Source organism: Vipera berus (assembly GCF_964194415.1).
Source record: "Vipera berus genome assembly, chromosome: 6".
In the NCBI taxonomy this organism is placed as follows: Eukaryota; Metazoa; Chordata; class Lepidosauria; order Squamata; family Viperidae; genus Vipera; species Vipera berus.
The window spans coordinates 83,133,526-83,151,185 of record NC_138208.1 but is presented as its reverse complement, the minus strand read 5'-3'; the positions used below and the strand labels follow the sequence as shown (position 1 = coordinate 83,151,185).

The window sequence follows — 17,660 nt, the reverse complement described above, 5'->3', positions numbered from 1 at the left end:
TGATTAACAACAGATCACCTCTCCCCCTGCCCTCCTCAAGTGTAACTAGATTTCAATGGTTGGTTTTCACTTATTTACGTTTTAATATATATGGATAAATAGATTTTTAATAACTGTAAGCCATCCAGAGTTTCCTTGTGGTTAAGATGGGCAGCCAATAAATTTTATGAATAAATAAATAAATATAATTCGCATTACTTGTGGCATGACATCCTGGCGCAGGTTACTTGCCCTTGTTTCACACACTACTAGGAAGAAATTTCTAAAATGACAATGCAGCTTAAGCATTATAGATAATAGAAGATCCCCACAAAAATCCATGCGTTTCGGGAAGTTCTAGATATTAGGGGAAAAAGTTTTTTGTGTTTTTTTTAAATGGAGATTGACATAATGGAACAGATGCAAAACTAACTTGACCACAGGATAGTTAGATTTGCTAGCTCTTAGTAAAGACACAACTGAAAAGGCTATCGTAGTCTTATACTGTTTAAAGAAGTGATTTACAAAGTGTTCACAAGCGTCTTAGACATGAAACTGCCTTCCTAAAATAAAGATTCCAAGCATAATACACGATTTTTTTTGGCTCAAGAAAATAGAGATCTCTCTGCTTTTCCCTTCTTTACATCCAAATATTTTGACTTCACTGTTTTCTGAACATTCAAGTCCTTCCTTCCAAATCTCTAAAAAGTGTGACCGTCCATTTTGTCCTCCCGCTTTTTTTTCTTTATTTCTTTTCTCCAAAATGATTTTAAATAATCAGAAAATATACACTGATTGACATGGCTTTAAGGTAATAGCTGCGGAGGTTTCGCTATGTTCAAATCTCATGGAGAAGAAAGGAGATTGAGCTGATGTAAGAGAAATGTGATTCTAGATTTATTTATTTTTTGTTCACATAGGGATTTGATAGTCTCAGCGGGATCAATTTCTATTCAGGGCAATATTTTTCTGGCATTTTTTAAAATTATTTTCATATTTCAGAGCTACCCAAAACTTTACCCAAAGAGGGATGTTCTGATAAACATTTTCCTCAAAACAGCCAATCTGCTTGCATTTTAACCTTAGGAATTGCATTAGATAGAATCATAATCAGAAGAAGAAGAAGAAGAAGAAGAAGAAGAAGAAGAAGAAGAAGAAGAAGAAGAAGAAGAAGAAGAAGAAGAAGAAGAAGAAGAAGAAGAAGAAGAAGAAGAAGAAGAAGAAGAAGAAGAAGAAGAAGAAGAAGAAGAAGTTGGAAGGGACCTTGGAGGTCATCTAGTCCAACCCCCTGCTCAGGCAGGAAACCCTATACCATTTCAGACAAATTACGGAAGCAACTTTATGTTCTGTCTAGCTTTGAACGTTTTAAGCTGGTACCAGCTCTCAAGATTGTCAAATTGCCCCCTTTTTACACAACTGAACTGGAGATTATTTTTTTTTAAGGTCAGGCATGGGCATCCTCGCAATTCTATTGCCTTTTCCTTTCGTTATTATTAAACAAATGACAAATAATTTCCTAAACAGGTATTTCCTTTTTAATTATTTTCGTTCACCACTGATTTTCATGCAAGCTAAGAACTAAAACCCATTCAGGATGGCTGAAACAAGAGGCTTTTCCCCCCCACCCCACCCCCGGACCCCTTAAAAAAAAAAGGATTGGTGGCCAGGAATAAGATCTGCTTATAGATTTAGCTGGCAAATGGCAGAAAACAGAGGGAGGAGAAGGAAGAAAAGCTCGAGCATTGAGAATAAATGAAGAAGTTGAAAGCATTTGTTTCCACACAGATTCCATGTGCAACTTGGCATCGTCGCCATAAAGAAGAGTTTAATCAAAAGTCTCCAAGGAGCCATCACAAAAGAAAGCCTTGTACTGCCAGCTCTGGTGTAGTGAAAGAAACACCTGCTACGGCATAACAAAATAGAGAAGCAGACAATAGGTGTAGAAGAAAACCCTCCAACCAATAATGGAAGTGGTTTGGTGGCTTTCTTCTCTTGTCCCCCTCCCTAGGTGCAATCCCTATTCTGCTTACTCTGGAGTATTCTCACTGATTTCCAATAGGGGGGGTGGGGGCTTAGGAAGGAACCGTTCTTAGTTTTTTGAAAATAAAGACAAGAGAAAAATAGATTAATATTCATGGGGAAACCTCAGCAAATTGGGTAAAGGCTGAAAAAAAATGAGTCCAAGGCTCCAGGCCAATTAGGTCCGTGGTCAGAAACATTATTGCTCAGCCATTCTGGGAATCCTAAGAAGTTCTTGGTCAGGTCTGATGGCCTCCAGATGTTTGCCATAATTCTTGCAATTAACTATGCAGGGTTAGGGTTAGTTTTTAGTTTTGGGGGAACTAAAATCTCAATAGGTAACAGGCTGCCAACCCTAACTCTAGTTTCTTTTCCCCTTTTATAATAGTTTTTTTAAATTTATTTTATAGCCTGCAAATATTTTTTACAAATAACTCAAGGCGGCAAACATATCCAACACACCTTCCTTCTCTTATTTTCCCCACAACAACAACAACAACAACAATAGCCCTATGAGGTGAGTTGGGCTGAGAGAAAGTGCCTCAGCCAGCTTTTATGCCTAAAGTGAGACTAGAACTCACCATCTCCTGGCGATTGGCCCACAGTCACCCAGCTGGCTTTCACATCTAAGGTGGGTTTAGAACTCATATCCTTCTGATTTACCAATACAATCAGGGATATTGGAAAATCCAAGTTGCATCTGGGAATTTAGTTGGATATCCCAGAAGTAGAAAGGACCACAAATATAAGCATCTGATGGGTTGTATTGAAATCGCCATTTATTATTATTATTTTTTTGCAGAAAATATGACATTTAGGACGTATCATCAGGGATTGAAGAAATCAAAGAACAATTGCATTTGAAAATAGGATAAGCTGAAAAATAGCTTAGGGTGTATTTCAGAATGGATGTGATCAGTAAAATCATGCCATCTGTATATTCACTCAATGCAAAAAAAATTGTCCATTTCTAAAAATTAATATCTTTATGTGATATCGGGAAATCCTTGCTGGTCTATCTGCTAAATGCCATGGGAATTTGCTTGGCGAACGTTGATGATCTGTCTTAAAACCAAAGGGTCTGGTGTGAAGGAAGAATTGAGACAGCAATGTAATTTCTAATAATGAAACCGTATTTCAAATTGTATCATAACACTCCACCTATTCTAAACCGTCGTGATTGCTCATTAAAAACCATCCCTGCAAAGTTGAATGGCTCCACAAGACACCCCTAGCAAATGCACCATGTAACTAATCAGAAAAAAAAACTTTCTACAGAACTTCAGATTGAACTTTCTAAACAATGACGCCCTACAAATAAAATAAAAAAAGCAGTGGACACAGCCCGTCTTTAGAGAGATGATGTGTAAAAGGAAAGCTACCATGATTTCAACAATGATGGTACGCTTACATTTCCTGTGAGTCAGTGGGGACAAGTCTCCGCAGTTTGTTAGCAAAGAGGCTACAGGCAGATGTCAAAACTGTCCCTACAGGATCGAAAGTTAATAGAATGTGGCATTGTTTATTTTAGCTGGTGGTCAATTTCTTCACTTTGGGAAGGCACTATTTTCCAGGCAATGCTCCATCAATCAGAATCGTATTTTGTAACTCCATAGACGTTCCAAACATAATAAAAATGGTCAGCCTCATCCAGAATTCAGGACTTCACTTCACTTCACCCAGAAGGTGGCATAAAAATAAACTATGCTGAAGACCCACTTATTTGAATTAGCTGGTCTGGCCTGATGGGGGAATATGGGTTTTTAAATTGATTTTTAGTATTTTATTATTGTTGTTTTAACTGGGCACTGGTTTAATTTCCTTTTAACTTTTGTATCGTTATTTATATATGCCCTGTGAACCGCCCTGAGTCCCTAGGGAGAAGGGCGGTATAGAAATCAAATAAAACTAAAACTAAACTAAAACTACACTGCCTGCAATGTGATTTGAACACTGCACATACAGTTTGCAAATTAGCAGCTCCACCTACTCATGAGTTAGTGGAATGAAAGTTCAAAATAACCAATAAAGGAGAATATTTGTAGCTCAGGGTTGAAATCAGGGGGTCCTTGGTGCCCTTGGCTGCATACGTTTGCTTGATGCTTCCTGACATCGGTTATCAAACTAGGCAACATCTTCAGTGCTGATGATGTCACCTAGTTTGGAAACATCTGCAAGGAAAGCTCAGACAGCACCCAGTTCAAAATAAAATTGACAGGGAAGGGAGGCTAGGCAAAGCTTTTCCACCCCACTCTACTGATCGGCCTATGAGCGTCAGAAGGATGCACTCCTTTTCGGGAAACACCCGGAAACTGCAATTGCGTGAGGTTGCCCTGTTACCCTGGATTTTTCCCTCCAGCCAGCAAGACGGAGGGGTACAAAACTTACTTCGCAACGTCTCCCCCGAGGCTGACTGATGTGAGGTGATTCCGAACATGCCAACGCATCCGAACGGTTCAAAGTCCTTTTCTTTTTCGACTGCGCATTCCTTGATAAAGCTGCAAAGCTTCCCACTTATCAGTCACTCAAAGTGACTGCGGCTGTCACTTGTGTACAAAGCCCAATCAGTTTGGAAGCAGCGACACCGGCATTTTTCTTCTCAGCTTGAAGCAAACACGTTTTGACTGCTAGTCATTCAATTTTAAAGCATCGTCAATTAGGGGCGGACGGAGATATATAAAAAAAACCACGTCCTAAACTCCTTCACCAGCCAGCAGTAAAAAAAACAAAACTTATTGTTATTTTGCTTGAATCATCTCTCTCTCTCTCTCTCTCTCTCTCTCTCTCTCTCTCTCTCACACACACACACACACACACACACACACACACACACACACTTTTTCACCTTCCCTCAGCAGAAACTGCCTTTTTCTGGCTGCCAAGGAAAAGTGCTCATGACTCCATGTTCTCCACATGGTTGAGATGCGAATCATATGGCGTATTAATGCTCTCCATAGTAGGTCAGTTCAATGGACAAGAGTTTTCTTTCCCTCTCTTCGCCCCCTTTGGCGTCCTGCGGGGCCCTTCCATATGCACAGCATATGGTGGGAAATAAATAAATAAAATAAAGCATTCTTTAAAATGCCCGCGGTGTAAGAGATGACTGGGAGTTGGCCGCGTTGCAAAAAAAAAAAAAAAAGCCACGGGCAGGAGAAGTAAACACTCCTTCTTCCGAAGGAGGACAAAATCTGGAAACTGAAATGTTTGCTCCAAGGCAGGCTGAATCTTCAAATGCAGGGAAATGCATTTGTAGGAAAACCACCAAACCCTCACTGGATACGAAACGAGGTGAGGAAATCCCAGGAGGGGTCTGTAGATATAGATAGATGGATGGAACGGATAGCAATCGGAACAAAGCCCTGGGTTAGCTGGGAATTTGCTAGGTTTAGACACTTGTTTGCTTTCTGGTGTGATACCAGTGTAACTTGTAGGAGAGACAAAAATGTAGACCATCAGCCCTACGAGATATAAGGGGCCTCTGTTTTTGTTGTTGTTGTTTAAAAAAACTTTCACTGCTTAGCATGCTCAGCTCAGGGCACTGGAAGGTTCAAATGTTAAATTAAAATAAAGTAACAAAAAGGGATGAAGGGAGGGAGGAAGGGAGGGAGGAAGGAGGAAGGGAGGGATGTAAGAAGGAAGGAAGTGAGGAAGAGAGAGATAGACAGAGATAGACAGAGAAAGAAAGAAAGAAAGAAAGAAAGAAAGAAAGAAAGAAAGAAAGAAAGAAAGAAAGAAAGAAAGAAAGAAAGAAGGAAGAAAGAAAGAGAAAGAAAGAAAGAAAGAAAGAAAGAAAGAAAGAAAGAAAGAAAGAAAGAAAGAAAGAAAGAAAGAAAGAAAGAAAGAAAGAAGAAAGATATAGAGAGAGGAGGGACAGAGGGAGGATGGGAGAGAGGGAAGGAAGGAAGGAAGGAATTTGTGGACCTGCCAAAATTTCATTTGATGTTTAAAAAGTGGGTGATTAAGTGGGCGTGATGCTTTTTTTTTCACCCAGATTTTATTTGTATTTTTCTTTCACTGGAAGCCAAGAGAAGCCACAACAGGGTATGCCATGGCTTGGCATTTGGGAGTTTGCCAAGCTGTAACTCCGGTGGCAGCCCTGGGTAACAAGGCCTTTGCACAACTTTGGGTTGTACATTAGCGCCCATTCCGGGACTGGGGAGCTCTGCTCAAGGACACTTGTGCCCTTGCAACGTCCTGAATGGACTGCTGCAATGCGCTTTTTACACGGGCTGTTCCTGAGCAGCATTCAGAAGCTTCAGGTACCTAGTGCGGAATGTGGTGCTGTGGATACTTACAGGCACTGATTACTTCAAGTATGAGACAAACATCGCTCTACAAGTGGCGAGCTGCATTGGCTTCCGGTTGCCCTCCGGGTGAGATTCAAGGTGCTGGTAATTACCTTTAAAGCCCTACATGGCTGAGGCCCGGGGTACTTGCGAGACCACCTGCTGCCATTGTCAACCTCCCATCGCCCGGTTCGCTCCCACAGAGTCGACCTCCTCAGGGTGCCGTCAGCCAGGCAATGCCAGCTGGCGACCCCCAGGGGGGAGAGCCTTCTCTGTGGGCACGCCAACCCTCTGGAATGAACTACCCCCAGAGCTGCGGACCGCCCCTGACCTTCGGTCCTTTCGCCGTGACCTGAAGACATGGATGTTCCAACAATCGGGCCTGGACTGACTATAGTTTTAAATTTGGTTTTATTGGGTTAATTGTTATGTATTTATTGCATTAATGGTTTAATTCTTTTTTAAATTTTGTATTTTGTGTTTTTTAAGTTTTTATTGTTGTGAGCCGCCCTGAGTCCTTAGGGAGAAGGGCGGCATATAAATTTAATAAATTCTAATTCTAATTCTAATTGACTACCGGGGTGTTTGTGCGTGCAATTCAAGGTGGTAGTTGTCACCTTTAAAGACCTTGCTGGCTTGGGATCAGGTTACTTACAGTACTGTCTCTCCCCATTTGTCTTGCTCTGGTCCTAGCTGGGTACTGTTGGTTTGTAGGTTGCAGAAGGGGAGACTTTTCTGTTGTGGCACCCACTTTTCCCACATCTTCCTCCCTCAGGTCGTCCTTGTCCCCGAGGGCCTTCCATAAGGCCTTGAACCTGGAGTGGGACAGAGGCTGTCTCCTGGTCGAAGGGATAATTGGTTCATGGATGATGGCCGGCTCTACGTGTTTTATTTTTATGTTTTATACAGTGTGTTTTATGAATTTTATTTATTGAATTGTAAGCCACATATGACAGAGGAGCAGCTCTATAAATCAAATCAGTCAGTCAACCGATCAATCCTCTGACAATACAACTCTCAAAAAATTAGGACAGTTTATGAAATGTCAATTAAAATCAATGAACACTTCACACAGAATACACAAGAATTACTGCGATCTTAGTAAGCTTTAATAGAAAAATTGGCTCCAGGAAGTAGAATTTTAAAACAGAGGAGGAGGAGGAGGAGGAGGAGGAGGAGGAGGAGGAGAAACAGAAGTTGCTGTTGTCTGCATCTTAAATATTCAAATCAAGATGTCTTATGACTGATCGTATCATTTTAGAGTCATTTTCTCACCATTTGGTCAACTTTGTAATCAGAATGAGGCAGAATTTCGAAAAGCAGTTGGAAAAGTGCTCCAAACGGCGACGAACTAAGGGCAAATCTTCCCCAGCGCTGAACATGATGGGTAAGCTACTACTTCTAGTAGTAAAACTGTTTCCAGAAAATATCCTTTGCTGAACCTGTTTACAGCCATAATTTCCCCAATGCACAGAAAACGTATTTTTTCCCCTCTCTCTCTTCTCTTTTTATTACGTGAGAAATGCCAACCAATCAAAGGACATAGTAAGGACATTTGCATAAGCCTCCTCCTTAGAAGAGTGCACAAGGAGATATGTATTGTTTTCTAAACTTCATCCTACCTACTGTCACAGAATAGGATCTTGGATTTACAGCCACAACAGAAATAATCCCCCATCACCTGTGTGCTTTGGCCACGTGACAGATGGCACTGCCCACATTCTGTGATTTTTTTCCCCCCCACAAAAAAAGTTTCGGTGTGAATCAGCTTCCCATCGTGAGAAGGAAGACTACATGGCCCATTCATTTAGGTACGGAAGCCATGCGCCAGCTACCTAGCAAATGAATGGGGTTTTCACGGCTGGGATACATGTGTCTCCAAAAGCCTCTGCAGATGTTTCTCCAAGAAAGGCAGCTGTTCATTCAACACCACACGTCACAGAAAATCAGCTGTAGTTACTGACATTGCGAAGACGCATTTAAATTAGCTGAGCTTGAGCTCTGTCTCCTTCAACCCATATGTCTCCTCAGCCCCTTCCATCCAGCTTTCAATGGGCCTCACTCATATAGAATTCAATCATTGTGAACAGATAAGACACCGTGGATCTCAAGCCACTCACCTGAACTTGAACCTGACATTCATCTACGTATTATGGCTGGCCCTGCATCTCTCAATTGAAGACAGTGAAAAAGAATGGAAAACAGACTTGAATAGTTAAAATAACAGACAGATTCATAATGTCTGACCTGGATCTGTTGCTGAAGCAGGTTGATTTTGTGTTGTTGCTGCAGAAGTTGCTGCTGCTGTCTTGCAATCTGTAGGGGTCAACACATGTACAAGTAATTTAATAGTGCGCGCGCGTATGTATGTTTGCATCTGTGCGTGTCTGCCTCGAAAGACAGATGTTTCTCAGTGTGTTCAGACCTTGGCCCATAAACAGTCTGGTTCAAATTAAAACAATTGATACATCCATTCTATTACTCAGTAAACTATTGTTTATGTGTAGCAGTCATAGTTGAAAACTTGTTCTTAGACTGAAAAAAAAGTGATTTGGGGGGTGATGGCGGCTGGAAGATATTTTCTCATCCAATTCTAAGAATATTAGAAGGCTCCAGATGGATGACACAGCGCTAAATACCCATGAAAGCAGTAGCATTTTCTGACTTGTGTTCCTTGACTATTGATAGCATTAGAAGCTGACATTCACCATCATAATGATAAGCAGTCACCAATCACTTCGAGGCCCAGAAATTCGTTTAACTCCCTTTTTAATTGTGCCCAAGTTGCTGATTATATCTCCATATTTTTTTTTGCCCTGTGTTCATTCTTCGCTACAAAATTATCTTGACTTTGTTCAGTGTGGATAAAGAAGGCTTTTTTTTAGTTTGCATTTAATAAAAATTACTTTATTATTAAATTCAAAACTATTATTAAATGTAATAACTTAAATTAAATTAAAATTTTAAAAATTATAAACTATTTTGTAAATGAGGTGGAGAAAATTTCAGATTGGATTAAAGGGGGGAAAAAACATCTCTTGATCCATCCAAATGGAAGATCCCTCACATATTTAGTTTAAATAAGTGTTTCTCAACCTTGGCAGCTTGAATATGGATAGACTTCAACTCCCAGAATTCCCCTGCCAGCTGGAGGGAATTCTGTTCCCCTCCCCCCCCCATCGACACATCATCAAACTGCCAAGGTTGAGAAATACTGGTTTAAGCCATGGATGAATGTTACCAAATTCCAATTTCCATCATTCCAGGTCAGCTAGTCCAATTTGGAAGGAGGCCCATTTTTACTCCACTTTAAATGAATTCTAGTCCTAGATTCAGGAAGACTTCAATTTTGCTGAAGTGGAATTTGGTGCTTGCCTCCTCTGACTGTCAGCCATCAGCTAGCTCAGGGGTAGGCAACCTCGGCTCTTTTATGACTCATGGACTTCAACTCCCAGAATTCCTGAGTCAGCTGCTGACTCAGGAATTCTGGGAGTTGAAGTCCATGAGTCATAAAAGAGCCGAGGTTGCCTACCCCTGAGCTAGATAATGACGTCGGTTTAGTATGTCATGCAAATCCATATCCTTATTGCTTATGGTTGAGTGTGATAGGCAAACACCAAAAATTGAGCTGAATAAACCATGGTTCAGTTAAGCAAGGGTAGGAGTCTCCAGTGAATGTACCCAATGCATTTCAGAACGGAAGAAGACTCGAGATTTTACTGCACATATTATGACAGTACGAGAAAGCATCAGAAGCCAAACATCTATGTAGAAACACTTTTTGCATGATCAAGTCATTCATTCTGAAGACGTTTTAAGTACAGGCAGTCCTCGGCTTATAGCCATTCACTTAACGATCATTTGAAGTCACAGCAGCATTGAAAATAAGTGATTTAGGACCGTTTTTCACACTTATGACTGTTGCAGCATCCCCGTGGTCACACGCTCAAAATTTGGGGCACTTGGCAACTGGTGTGAATTTATGACAGCCTGCACTGTCCTGAAGTCATATGATTATTATTATGATGATTATTATCATCAATTGAAATTTTCCCAGTTGGCTTCTGACAAACAAAGTCAACGGGGGAAGTCAGATTTGCTTAACGACCGCATGATTCATTGACCAATTGCAGTGATTTGCTTAACAACCATGGTCAGAGATGGTTGTAAAATGGGCACGGCTCACTTAACAACTGCCTTGCTTAGCAATGGAAATTTTGGGCTGCATTGTGGTCGTAAGATGAGGATCACCTCTATGGCAAATAAGGGACATACGTAGGAACCCCTGAGATTTTTGTACAGACAGAAATTGAGTCATGTGGTGCCTCTGAAAGCTGATGAAGATATATACTGTACAAATGGAGGAACTGACAAGGAGCCATTAATGACCAGCTCCAAACTATCTGCTATACCAGACATGTCAAACTCGCGATGTCATGTGACGTCATGCGACGTAGCGGAGCTTTTTCCCCATTGCCGGCAATGGGGTGGGCGCGGTTTCGTCGTGATGCATCCGGCCCGCAGGCCAGCAGTTTGACACCCCTGTCCTATACTGACCATAACATTCCCCAGTCTGGTGCTCTCTAAATAAGTTGGATTGCCCACACTTGTTATCGCTATCACCTGAGAAATTTTTTTTTTTGGTCTCTGGTGTCAGTGGCCTTTGGGCACACCAAGATAATGCCAAAGTCCTGTATTCAATTTTGCAGCACACCGCTTCCCCCCGTTCTTTATGATTGCATTGAAAGACGGTAAGATCAAAGGGAGAGGGTGCGGTTAGACTGGGAAGGCCAAGCGCTGGTACCCTGGAAGAGTGGAAGAAATGACGGCCGAATCAGGAACAAAGCAGATGACATTCATCTTGACCAGGGGTCTTCAAACTTGGCCCTTTTATGACTTGTGGACTTCAACCCCCAGAATTCCTCAGCCAGCGTGCCTGGCTGAGGAATTCTGGCAGTTGAAGTCCACAAGTCATAAATGGGCCAAGCTTGAAGACCCCTGATCTTGACGGTCATAGCAAGTAGGTGTCAGTTCAGGTTTTTTGATAGAAATGGATAAAGAGACAAAGTCATCTTAGGGAGACCCGGGAGGGAAAGATGAAATTTAAAGTTAAAATGATCCTTCAAAATATTGGCACCCAAGTGCAGGTAGTCCTCAACTTACAACAGTTTGTTTAGTGACGATTTGAAGCTGCAACAGCACTGAAAACAGTAAGATGTGACTATTTTTCACACTTGCAACCTTTGCATCATCCTCATGAAAACATCATCAAAATTCAGACACTTGGCAACTGACTCCTATTTATGACGGTTGCAGAGTCCCGGAATCATGCGATCCCCTTTTGTGACCTTCTGCCAATGGGGAAGCCAGGTTCACTTAACCGTTGTGTTGATAACTTGACAACTGCAGTGATTCCCTTAACAACTACGGTATGGCAAGAAAGGTCGTAAAGTGAGGCACAACTCACTTCACAAGTGTCTCACTTAGCAACAGAAATTTTGGGCTCAACTGAAATCGTAAGTCGAGGACTGCCTGTATTATACAATTTAATGGAGTCAGATTTAAATGGGCTTAAGCTGAAAAAATGGGGAGCAACGGATGTTTAAGGTGCCTTGCCCATAATCTTGTCCCTCATCCCTACTCTTTTGATAAGGCTACATGGGGGTCACCCCTTGAGCTTTGGGGCAGGGGAGGTAAGAGCAGGGCTTGGGGGTGGCTTTAAGAACCCCACGTGTAACACTCACTGCATAATTTGGACAATATATCATTATATTTAAAAACTCTGGAATCTGTTCCTCTCTTCCACTGCATGCTGAAAATAACACCTCCTGTTGTATACTCCATTTAACGTTAAAAAAAAAACACAACTTCCAGCCCCCGAGTTCCATTCTGGGAACAGATCTGTGAATATTTCAGCCCTCTTAGAAATAAAGACGCGTTAATAGAGTGCTAATCTCCTGCTCCCCGATGCCAGAGCAGGACTAGATTAAAAGTCCCTTTTAATAACCGCTCACCTGTTCTTGCTGCTGCTTGGCCAGCTCCATTTGCTGGCGCTGCTTCTCAATTTGCGAGGCCGCCAATTTCTTCTGCTCGTCGTGAGCCGCCAGCAGCTGTTCCCGCAAACTGGTCAGCTGATTGATCATGCCCATAAGCTGCCTCTCTTTCTCAGCTAGGCTCTCTGGAGTCCCTGAGCATCATATGGTGACACACACAAACACACACACACACACACACACAGACACACAAACAAAAGGCAAAAGGAGAAAGAGGAGAGAATCAGAAATGAGATCTGGGTATGGTTCCAAGCCGACGTGCCTTGTAAAGCTGAGCAGAAAAAGCCTTTTGCAGCACACAACAGCACCCCCCCCACCAATGATTTAATTATTCCCCCTCCTTCCTTTTTTTTAAAATTGTCCTACCTTTGCTGCCTATCCAAGGTTCTTGATCTATGAATACATGCGCATAGTAATGAGTTTCCTGCAGGATCCTCAGTACTTTTCTGTCCAGGGCAAGGACCTCAATAGGCTCTGGGTGCTAAATTTTACTTTCCGTTTGATAACTTTATTGTTGATTAGCCAGTAGGCCGTCTCGAAATACAGAATATAAAACACGGAACTTTAATAAAACCGTATGCAAAAACGGAATCAAAGAAACAGATTAAATAAAAAAGAATGGAAAGGAATAACTGGGTCACCCCTTACGTTTGACTTCAGTCAGACCCTCCTATGCAGGTCTCAAGCAAACTGTTTTGTTCAAATAAAGGACTGTGTTATGAGTGGTTTTTGAATTCTGACCACACATGAAGTATATTGTTAATATAAGGGTCTCAATAGGGCTAATTGTCTAATGTCATTGGATATGACACGGCAGATAGATAGATAGATAGATAGATAGATAGATAGATAGATAGATAGATAGATAGATAGATAGGTAGGTAGGTAGGTAGGTAGGTAGGTAGGTAGGTAGATAGGTAGGTAGATAGATAGATAGATAGATAGATAGATAGATAGATAGATAGATAGATAGATAGATAGATAGATAGATAGATAGATAGATAGATAGATAGATAGATAGATGATAGATAAGATAACCTTTATTGTCATTTTTTGTCATTTTTTTTACTGTGGGCACATTGGCACACATTAAAAATGAAATTTAGTTGCTTGCTCTCAAAGTGTACACATACATAACACAGAGACAGACAGACAAACAGACAGACAGATAAAGTGCAATCCAGTTTGTGCTAATTTGAGATTTTAAATCCTCTTGGCATGGATTTGATGGATGTTGAAAATGGGATTCCCCCTCCCTTTCGTCTGTCTGTTCTTTCCGGTTATGTATGGATCTATGAATTGTCTATCTTCCTATTACTTTTCCTTTTTTCTCTGAAACTGAATTCAACAAGACACAGTTAACTGCCCAGTCTCAACACCACAATGCCAAAGGCTAAAAGGAGACTTGATTCTCAGACTGATGACTCTCCAGCCTTTGCTCGAAAGTCTTCGGTGAAGGATGCTTTCACACTGTGGTGTTGGAGAAGACTCTTGAGAGTCCCTGGGACTGCAAGGAGATCCAATCAGTTGGTCCTAAAGGAAATCAACCTTAACTGTTCTTTGGAAGGGTGGAGACTGAAGCTGAAGCTCAAATACTTTGGCCACCTAATGAGAAGAGAGGACTTCCCTGAGGCTGGAAAAGATGGAAGGCAAAGGAGGAGGACGGCAGAGGACGAGCTGGTAGACAGTGTCATCAATGCAATGAACACGAATTTGGGGAAACTCCATGTCCAAAGCAGCATTTTCAAGTCATTCTCACTTACCTAGGTAAACTCTGATAATAATTGCCCCCATGGATGGTTCTTTTTCTCCCATACATATTGTTATTTCTGGCCCAAAAGAGGGACAGTTGTCAGTTGAAAGTCAGAGGTTCATAGGATTAGAGGACTGACACAGTTCACTGAAATCATCAAGTCCGACCCTCTGCTCAATACAGGAATTCAAATCAAAGCATCTCAGACTGAGGACTGTCAAGCCTTTGCTTGAAAGTCTTTGGTGAATGGGAGTCCACCACCTCTCTGGATAATTGGAACCACTCCTGTGCTACTCTTATTGTTGTTCAGTTTTTCCTAGCCTTTAACCAATTAGGGACGCGGTGGCTCAGTGGGTTGGGACGCTGAGCTTGTTGATCAGATGGTTGGCAGTTTGGCGGGTCGAATCCCGAGTGCCGCGGAACAGAGTGAGCGCCTGTTACTCATCCCAGCTTCTGCCAACCTAGCAGTTCGAAAGCACGTAAAAAATGCAAGTTGAAAAATAGGGACCACTACGGTGGGAAGGTAACAGCGTTCCGTGCGCCTTTGGCGTCTAGTCATGCCGGCCACATGACCACGGAGACATCCTCGGACAAGCGCTGGCTCTTCGGCTTTGAAACGGAGATGAGCACCGGCCCCTAGAGTCGGAAACGACTAGCATGCATGTGCGGGGGAACTTTTACCTTTACCTTAACCAAATTATACCTTCTTAGAATTTATTCCATACCCTCTATTCTGGGTTAAGAGGAAACGGGGTCATGCTCTTCTTCTTCGTGTCATCTTTTCAAATACTTGAAAAGTGCTATTCCCTTTAAGTTTTGTTTTCTCGGGGGGGGGGGAAGTACTGTGCTGATGTCCTTATTTTTTCCTTGTAGCTTCCTTAGTTTTCTGCTCTGTACCGATTCCATTTGATGTGAATCTTTCTGAAAACTTAGGTTTAAGTTCTAGTGCCTAAATGAAGCAAATGTATCACTTCCTGAAATTCGGAAGGTACATTTCAATTGATGCCAACATATGTTGCATTTGTCTTTTTAAAAGCTAAGTCTCACTGCTGACTCATATTCCAGTTGTGATAATCTGCATTTTCCCACCAAGTTAAGTATCCCCCATCCTATACCTACACATTTGAATCCCTCAGTGAAGGATTTGGCACTCTGGCAATTAATTTTTATTCTGTTATTTTTAGCTTAAACTTAACAGGGTCATCTGAATTTTGTTTTGATCTTCTAGAGTATTAGCTACCCCATCCGTTTTGTGTCATAACAATATTTGCGACTAATAAACATATTGTCCACCTCTTCTTTCGAATCACTGAGACATGACATTTAATATTTTACTCTTAATGCAACAGTGATGAGCCCTGTTTAAGTGTGGTTTTCACGCCAACTATGGATCAATCAAGAGACATGCCATGAAGACATGCCACCTAACTAATACGAAAATCAACATGTTTTACTGCACTTTGTCAACTGGATCATATATGGAATCCTAGGAACATAGGAAGCCGCTACTCTACACTTAATCAGTTTTTGGACTAATACTAGACAAAAATTATTATGAGCCTAGTATTGTTAAAACTAACTAGCAAAAGAAACTAGGTTTCTTTTAAGGGAACTTAAAAGAAAAGCTCTCGATTCCACTGGGAGAATATAAACCTTGCCAGAAAAAAAAACAAGTTAAAAAAAATCAGTGTAAGTATGAGTTCCAAACAAGTAAAGATCTGACTTATTTGCTTTGAGAGATTTATGTAAAAAGACATTTTCCCCAACTAGGCACTGCATATGCTCAACTTGTCACATCTATTCAATGTATGTGCCTTGATCTCTCATTCATGCACTGTATATGCTTGGCTTCCCTCTCTATCCAGTCTCCATGTTCAATCCCTCACTGTTTTGCCCCATGTATACCTTATCTCTACTACACTTCCGACGTGCCCTTGGGTTTTTTTCACCAATATGTGGGGGTCATCCTCTTGGCTGACTCTCAAAAGTCACACCGTTGTTGAGTTCTTGAAGGAAACATCAGCTCACGGGGAACAAAAAACCCTCAAGCTCATGAAGGCATGTATAAAATTGCTTTGCAGCGTTTTATGAATGTGAGGCCTCCTTGTTGTCTATAATTCCCAGACTAAAAAAGTTAAGTGGCAAAAGTTCCCACAAGAAAATATATGTAATGCATGGCATTATTTTTGAAAATACAAGTAAATAATATCTACGCTGTCAATCCAGTAACACTGCCTCCCATGCCTCGCTTTAATGAAATCCACAATATATATATTTGCCATGCCTGAGTTTATTGAAACCCACAAAAATGTAGTTGCCATGCTTTGTGTGAAGAGAACAATGGCACAGGATAACCTGTTTGTAGTTAAGAAGAAACTTTTCTGGTTTTCACTTCAAACAGTAGTGGTGACTAAGAAGCCGTAGGGCCACAATAGTTAAGTGCAGTATTGCAGGCTGACTTTGCCCACAGTCCGAAGTTCGAGCCTGGCTGACTCAGCCTTCCATCCTACTGAGGTTGACTCAGCCTTCCATCCTACTGAGATTGGTAAAATGAGAACCCAGATGGTTGGAGGCAATATGCTGACCCACTAAACTGCTTAGAGAGGGCTATAAAGCACTATAAAGCGGTATATAAGTCTTAAGTGCTGTTGTTGTTGTTATTGCTAAGGTATTGCTATAATGATGGATTTGATACCTGGACATGGAAATCATTAGAAAGAATATTTTACTGAAAAAGTTCTTTTAAAGAATTTAGCTCTTTTTCCTCTTTGTTCCACTCACAATAGTATAGATGCCTCTTTCTCAGTTGCAAGGTGAGCTGTTCAGAAATACTGATTAACGTCATATCTTTTAAATTTAATTTATCAAAGCATTTAGACTAACAGCCTCCAATATTTTGGGCACCAGGAACCAGTTCTGTGGAGAGAGGTTTTTCCGTGGACCAGATGGGGTGTGGTTTCGGATGCTGCCTGTATCCCACGGATGGGGCTTCGCTTGTTTGCGTGGCCCGGTTTCTGGCATGCTGCGGCCCCTGGTGCCGGTCCACGGACCAGGGATTGGGGAACTCTGACTTAGAGAAAGCAGTAAGTAACCTGCTATGAAAGAAAACTATGGAAATACGCAAGAGGGGAAACGTGGAATTTGAAGCAAGTGTCGAAGTTGCAACCCAGCTGCAACCCAAAGCAATTCACTTTGCAAATATCCAGAACAGAGCTCCCCAACTCCCGCCCCAAGACAATTCCTTGGATAGCCCATAATAGCCACACTCTTAGAGAAGATGTCTTCACCACCCTCTCTGCCCTCAGTTGGCATTTCAGTTGGGGGATTCTGCAATGAAGGTCGACAGTGGTGAACATATTTATCGTCCTTTTAATCGAGCTAGCACAGGGGTGTCAAACTCAATTTCATTGAGGGCCGCATCAGCATTGCGGTTGCCCTCAAGGGGCCAGGTGGGTATGGCCAGGGTGGGTGTGGCCTACTGGGTAGGCGTGGCTAGAGTGCGTGTGGCCTACTGGGTAGGTGTGGCCAGCTCTACATTGTTCGCATCAAGGGTGCCTATGGGGGCCCAGG

The 17,660-nt window shown here is 41.8% G+C and overlaps 1 protein-coding gene across 2 annotated transcripts in view; it reads right to left on the bottom strand.

Moving 5' to 3' along the window:
• The window catches only part of SOX5 (SRY-box transcription factor 5), a gene marked incomplete at its 5' end in the record, with an annotated part of 509,776 nt that overhangs the window by 242,713 nt on the left and 249,403 nt on the right, over positions 1-17,660 (bottom strand). For both annotated transcript variants that reach the window (XM_081330567.1, XM_081330566.1), the window contains 2 exons: positions 8,532-8,600; positions 12,299-12,471. In XM_081330567.1, coding sequence (XP_081186693.1) covers positions 8,532-8,600; positions 12,299-12,471 — 242 coding nt within the window. The remainder of the gene's footprint in view (positions 1-8,531; positions 8,601-12,298; positions 12,472-17,660) is intronic.